This window comes from Lactuca sativa, chromosome 5 (assembly GCF_002870075.4).
Source record: "Lactuca sativa cultivar Salinas chromosome 5, Lsat_Salinas_v11, whole genome shotgun sequence".
Classification (NCBI taxonomy): domain Eukaryota; kingdom Viridiplantae; phylum Streptophyta; class Magnoliopsida; order Asterales; family Asteraceae; genus Lactuca; species Lactuca sativa.
This window is the reverse complement of record NC_056627.2, coordinates 209,846,517-209,853,842: the sequence shown is the minus strand read 5'-3', so window position 1 is coordinate 209,853,842 and position 7,326 is coordinate 209,846,517. Positions and strand designations below refer to the sequence as shown.

Genomic DNA, 7,326 nt, shown 5'->3' with positions numbered 1-7,326 from the left:
ATATATTATAGCACGTAAATAAGAGTTTTCTAACAAAACTCCAAAAAGTAATCATTGACCTTATCAATAAATTATAGGAATTAATCTAACTAATAGTAAAATACCCTACATGATTTTCTACTTAAACAACCTCAAAAGACCAACTACATAAACAAGTGCTACATGTCTTGATCACATCATTGTCAACCGTACATAAAATGACATCTTCATTGCAACAAACCAAAAACTAACCAAGCACGCTAGAAAATGAAGTCTCAAATCTTATTTTAATTACAATAAACAATATTTAAGATAACATAACAAGAACCACAAAGGTAACACTTGATCACAAATACATGTCTTCCAATGGTGCGCCAACTTCTTTGGAGCCACAAGATCCGATGCCCGTCATCGACTACTCCTTACTCACGTCTGGAACTGCTCACGAGCGTTCGAAAGTCATCCAAGATATTGGTAAAGCTTGTGAAGATTGGGGATGCTTCATGGTACGCACCAAATTGTAGATCTTTACTTTTTTTAGGGTTTAATGTTGATTTTTAGGGATGTTTAAAATCGAATATCTAAATTTTTTTTTATATGAATGACACGTAATTACAAAACAAGAAAATAGCAAATAAAAATATATTTTTCAAATTTTCAGATAATCCCAACATCCGAAATTTTGGAAATTTACCATCCAAATTTGTATCCATAATTTGGATATCCAGATTTTTGGATTAAAATTTTGGATTTTTTGATAGGTTATGTGACTCACTTATATTTTTAAACCTCTAATGATTTGTATTTGTGGGCTTTGTAAGTTGGTGAATCATGGGATCCCAGAGATTTTGATTGCAGAAATGATGCACGCGTCGAATGAGTTTTTCAATATGACAACAGAAGAAAAGCTTGAATTTGAAGCTCATGGTGTTTTGGATCCGATAAGATGTAGTACAGGCTTCAATCCCGACAACAAAAACAAAGACTTGTTGTGGAGGGAATATCTTCGGCTCATTGTTCATCCTGATTTTAATTGTCCTCACAAACCACCTGGTTTCAGGTATACATATTTAATGATTCAAGAACATCTTTCAGGACTTATTCCCGTAAAAAGAAACATTATTCATCTTGTAACTCTTGAGTTGGCGTTCACCACTATTACCTAAAGATTATCAAATGAGATGGAGATATGATACACAACTCCCTGCTAGATAGCCATCATAAATTAAATCTCAATACCATAAACTATTGTTTAAAGATTTGAACCATTGACTACTTATGCAAAAGGATTGTTTGATTTCTTTGTAATTAATTTGTGGGTAACACAGTGAACTTGCATCGATTTATGTCAAAAAGACACGTATGGTTGCAATGGAATTGGTGAAAGGGGTTTCAGAAAGCCTAGGGTTTGAAGCATCGTACATGAACGAAGAACTAAATTTAGACTCGGGGTTTCAGTTGTTAGCAATCAACTATTATCCCTCTCTCATGGAGTTTGATGGTAAACGAGGGTTAATGCCACATACGGATCATGGGCTCTTGACTCTACTCTATGAAAATGGTGTTCCTGGTCTTGAAGTTCTTCAAAACGGGAAATGGATTGGTATGAGTGATGTTCCAAATGCATTCGCAATACTAAATTCAGATCATATGGAGGTAAATTGAAACTAAAACACCATTTATTACATCAGACATGACTAGAAGTGACTAGACATGACTAAACAAGATAAGATAAGTCTCTCTTATATCAAGTTTGGCATGAATTGGACACTATGACATATGTCAATGTGAGAAAACATGTAACTTTTTTCATTAAAAAATGTGCAACATGACAAACTATCAAAATCTCTTTTCATTATCTTCATCAAAAATATACCTAAAAAGTTTGTCTCATTTAGTCACATATAACAAACACAACATAAGGTTGCATTTGTTACACATCATGAAAAAGACAAGCAATTTGGGCTATATGTGATGATAAGAAGAACATTCATATCCTATGCAAAACGTCCAACTTTATGGATGTCACAAAAATATAGTTTTTGTCGAATTACATAAGTCTAGTCCAATTCACATTAAATGAGTAAAAAACCATCTTCATGTTGTGCACACAGCCTAACAAACACGACATTGTTTCTAAAACAAGATTGAGATTACTAAAAAAATCCAAACATCTTAACAGATATTTAGCAATGGGAAATACAAAAGTAAGTTGCATCGAACAATCGTCAAGGATAAACGTACAAGAATCACACTAGTGAATCCCAACGGTCCATCACTTGACACCACCGTGGGCCCATCATCAAGGCTTCTAGAACATGACACGTGTCTCCCTCGCTATCTCCCAATGAAATATAGCGAATATCTCAAGTTGCAAACTAAACTCACAATGGAAGGAAAGCACGCCTTCGACAAAATCCGACTCTTATAAAACTTCCAATTGTTTGTTTCCTTTTTATATTGTTTGTAACATTATTATCCATAAATCCCCCAAATCAATAAAAAAAAATGATCTTTATTACAACATTATATATATATATATATATATATATATATATATATATATATATATATATATATATATATATATATATATATATATATATATATATATATATATATATATATATATATATATATAATTAATCGATTTTCACATATAATATGATACAAGTATATTTACATTTACATGAGAAACCTTAGAAACTCATTTATTAAGGACTCTCGAAAATGGTAATTACAATATATGCATTTGCTATGTATAGAAACAAAGAATATCATGTTACATTTGTGATAAAATGTCGCTAATTTTTCGAAGCTCTTTAAGAGCTCCCATGGCTTTAAATTGTCCTCTGCCTACAAAGTTCTCTATAGGGTCATTTTGGTCTTTTTCTTGCTGGAAAACAGATTCAATCACCTAAAGATTGCAAAAGTAACTTGAGAACATGTAACAATATTCAAAGAGAATAACAAAACAAAAACAAGTAAAATACCTCGATATTTTCAATCATGGATCGAGCAAGATTTTTCAAACTCTGTTCAACAACTTCCGGTTTGCTAGTTGTACATGATGATGATGATGATGATGATGATGATGATGATGGTATAGCCATTCCATTCTTTGAATGATCAAATTCAAAAACAGGCTCAGAAGTAGACGAAGAACCCTCATTCCCATTTCTTGCAAACATCCATGACCACGGAAACTTTCCCGAAAGAACTCTTCTTTCCCGAAAATTCTCCCCCAACTTTGGCGAATTGTCACTTTGCCCCTCCTTATTAAAAATCTCTTCAGGCGGGTCCGAAACCGGTAAAGGTGAAGCCACTTCATTAACCGAAGAATTCGACGCCACACTGCTTACTTCCATGTCAATATGAGAAACCGCATCGGAAAAAACCGAGGCGGCTTCATGACTTTCATCCATAGCCATGGCTTTTGTAACTGTAACAGGCGACTGTAACTGTGGCTGTGACTGAGTGGGGCCCGTTTTGATTTGACTCACTTTGGAAAGAAGTCTCGCGGATTCGGTTCTTGATAACCGCATCTTGACTCTCTCTGACCACCCTTTAATCCGGTTTCTCACATGTTTATGTAAATTCGCTTGTTTTTGTTCTTCTTCTTCTTTCAACAAAACTCTCCATTTCTCCTCCCAATAACTCTCGGGCACCCCGGGGCTGCCCGGAGGGGCAGCCCCGGGGTCAGACGGGAGACTGTGACTCCTCGACTTACTCCTCTTAAACCGGGCCCCACCTCCATGAACCGAATTAATCGCATCGATCGCGACATTCATTAAAGATTTAGCTTTTTTCACAAGCTTCCCAACATTAACATCTTCCGGAAAGTTCAACAGTCGTTGCAAACACGAAGTCGCGTTTTCCGTCGCGAGAAGCGACGACCGCAAATAAAGAATCATCGAAACCGCAAGCGCGGAAATGAACGCGCCGCGTGTCGATTTCAAAACCCCGGAATTCAATTCCGATTCCGATTCCGACGAGGGAGTTAACCGAGCGTTGTCGAGGGAGAAAATTTCGTCCCAAATGACCAAAAGGTCCTCGAGGGCAAACTCGCGTCCGAAAAGAACACGTAGCCATCGAAGCGCGAAGTACTGCGGTTCAACTCCTAGCTCGACTAAATGAGTGTATAGAGACAAATCAACGATTGATAACAAATGGTATAATTGCGATGAGGCTTCAATCACGGGGGGTATTCCTGTCTGAGAATGGGAAAAAAAGTTTGCCATGGCAACTGCGCCTTTGTCACCGTTCATTAAAGCGTCGAAGATAGAGTAGGCGTCGTGTTCGATGAATTTTTCGGAGAGGATAATTCCTAATTCGCCCTCGGCTCCGTATGCGTCGCTAAATGAGATGATTGTTTGGATTTTGGGGTCGAGGGAATGGAAGTTGTTGAGTTTTGATTGGTTGTTTTGGGTTGTGATGTCATCGGTTTTTTCGAAATCGGATTCGGTGAATGATAAGCCGTCGAAATTGTCAGTGAAGTAATCTTGGTATTGTTTTCGGACTTGTGAAAGACGCGATAAATCGGCTTGAAGGACGTATAATAATGGAGCAAGAAGTTCATGCATTCCTTAAAAAAAAAAAAAAATTTTAGTCTCTATAAAATTATGGTATTCAAGTGTAGTATGTATTTAGGTTATGTTTAGCGTACTAGCTGAAAAGCTACCTGTTAGCTGAAGAGCTAGCTGCTAGCTTATAAGCTAACTGATAAAAAATGACATTTGGTAAAAACTAGCTGAAAGATATAAAATTGACATAAAAGGTCATTTAGAAAAATATGATGTTTATAATTAATTAAGGGTATATTTGGAAAAAAAAATTAAAAAGTTCCTGAAAAGCTAGCTTTTAAGTTACTTTTTGGCTTGACAACTTAAAAAAGCTCGAAAATAAGCTAGCATATCAGCTAGCTGTGACGCGCTAAACATAGGCTTTAAACACCACAAAGAAGGCATATTTACAAAAAAAGTCATTGTTTTTTAGCCATTTATCTGAATTTGATGCCCCTTTTGGGGAAATATTGTGATGTGGCATTAAAAAGTAATGGTTTTAAAGGTAATTTGTGTTTGGAAAATGCCACATCAGCACTAACCGGTGGCTCTTTTGAAAAAAAAAATGAAAATGAAAAAGGCTTCCATGCAAAAAGAAAAAAGTTAATGTGGCTTTTTCAAGTAAATGGCAAAAAAGGCAATGGCTTTTTTTTTTGTTATATGCTTAAAAAAGAATACATAAACACAAAACACCAGACCTTGAAACAAGAACTTTGTGTGTTTTTGCCTTTTTGTAGCATTGTTTACAAAACAACAAAGAGACTTAAAATAGTGGAAAACTAACTTTGACATTTTTAAATTTATGTCGTTGAAGTGTAATATGAATTTAAGCATTATAAAACAGTATATTAGTATATTACCTTGTCTGTAGCCATAGTTTGGATGTCTAATACACCAAAGCAACAAAATCCTTCTCAATACACCTTGGCAACCAGGTGTCTGAAAGTAGCTACCATGTTCAGGATACAACCTTGATAAATCCTGGTCAACCATTTTCTCTAATTCAGCTTTATGAAAAAAGCGACCCCACATGCTATCTGCATTAATATCATTGAGCTATTGACATGAAACAATCAAAGATTTCATGGTATGCATTCTTTGTAAATGTAAAAATAGAATCATGTCACCTCAAAACAATATCAATGCTATGTAAAAGGTAATAAATGTACCAGGGTTTTGTGAAAGAGGATTGTCCATAACATGATCACGAAAATTGCTTTCATCTTTGGAAATATGAGGATTGATAAGAAGCCTCCTCCTTAAAGCTGCATATCTGGAAAATGGAAATACAACATTTAACTTCTTCTCAGATGCAAATATAGATCCCATGTTAGTTCTAGAAATCTTTGAAACAGAGAAAGATGTGGGAGATGTAAAAGAACTTCAAGCTTAACAATATGAAGGTAATACAAGATTGCCTTAAACCCTATCAAACAGTAAAATCCTACAAGAATAAAAAGCACGCCTTACAGAAATCATGAAATAACAGTAGAGTTTAACAAGTTAAAGCCAGATGTATGTTGGACGTGATAAAATATCAGGAATAACAGCAAAGATGCTATATTTGATCAGATGTTCATATAAACCAGAAGCCTCAGTTGGAAAAATTAACACGTGAATCATCAATTAAACATGCGATTCAACACCTTAAATGTCTATATAGAGGTATGGAGAGGACAGATACCTTCTACGGGAATTGGCGATTACACGACGAAACTCATCAACGGAAGAGGAAGAAGGAGGTAAAATCCCCAAATCTATACGCCATTGAACCCCTCTTAGGTCTCCAAAACGGCGATGATTCTCCAAACCGGTTCTCTCCGGTGATAAGTCTCCCGACGACGACGATTCCGGCAATGTCTTCTTCGTCGGCTCGATTGGAGCCGCAGGTGACATAATTTAATATGCCCCCAAAAAAATTCACAAAACCCTCGAAATCGCAATTGGATAAACTATATCACAATGTTTGACAGATTGGAACACCATATAACCGTTATATACGATCACCAAAGGAAACTTTCTAATGATGAATAAATCATGGGATATGTGAATTGAAAAAGAGATTTTTTTCGAACTCCAGAATTCAGAAAGAAAGACTTAGGTAAACGTTGTCGATTGTTAGGGTTTGTGAGGATTGCGCGATGAATAATAAAAAGATGTTGTAAATGTGAGATGAAAATTCAAGAAGACAGAGTTATACACAAAATGATGACGGATTTTCACGAAGAAAATCATAAAATTCTTAATTTTGATATTGACTGCAAGAACATCCGAGAAGATGAAAGTGGTGAGATGGAGCCTCGCGGAATGATTCGGATATTCTAATCATTTTACAACTCTTGATACGCTCCGATGCCATAATTAAAAATGTTAAGAGGATTGGAACTCGGCCTTATTAACTTTTCTTATGGATCATGACATCATGTTACCTTTTTTATTACGTTCTATTTGATTTTATTAATAGGGATATTCCTAGAGAAATATTTAGAATTGCACAAAGTAAGGGTGAGCAAAAACCGAATTGCAAACCAAAAAAACCGAACAAACCACATAAACCGAAACCGAAAAACCGAAACCGAAATGAAAACCGATGGTGCGTTTTTTAGTTTTGCAAAAACCGAAAATAGTCGGTGCGGTGCGGTTTCTAGTCTCGCAAAAACCGCAAAAAACCGAACCGCACTATATATATATATATATATATATATATATATATATATATATATATATATATATATATATATATATATATATATATATATATATATATATATATATATATATTAAG

The 7,326-nt window shown here is 35.2% G+C and overlaps 2 protein-coding genes across 2 annotated transcripts; one reads left to right on the top strand and one right to left on the bottom strand.

Moving 5' to 3' along the window:
• Positions 1 to 297: 297 nt before the first annotated feature.
• On the top strand, positions 298 to 2,504 carry LOC111906160 (2-oxoglutarate-dependent dioxygenase 19). The gene is made up of 4 exons (XM_023901891.3): positions 298 to 485; positions 801 to 1,039; positions 1,308 to 1,635; positions 2,162 to 2,504. Exons 1-4 carry the CDS (start codon positions 336 to 338, stop codon positions 2,408 to 2,410), a joined length of 966 nt encoding a protein of 321 aa, XP_023757659.1. The 5' UTR covers positions 298 to 335; the 3' UTR covers positions 2,411 to 2,504.
• Positions 2,505 to 2,663: 159 nt separating this feature from the next.
• Positions 2,664 to 6,914, bottom strand: LOC111906149 (uncharacterized). Its single transcript, XM_052771472.1, has 5 exons — positions 6,226 to 6,914; positions 5,711 to 5,814; positions 5,402 to 5,578; positions 2,973 to 4,564; positions 2,664 to 2,896 (listed from the first exon to the last, which is right to left on the bottom strand). Exons 1-5 carry the CDS (start codon positions 6,435 to 6,437, stop codon positions 2,762 to 2,764), a joined length of 2,220 nt encoding a protein of 739 aa, XP_052627432.1. The 5' UTR covers positions 6,438 to 6,914; the 3' UTR covers positions 2,664 to 2,761.
• Positions 6,915 to 7,326: the final 412 nt, after the last annotated feature.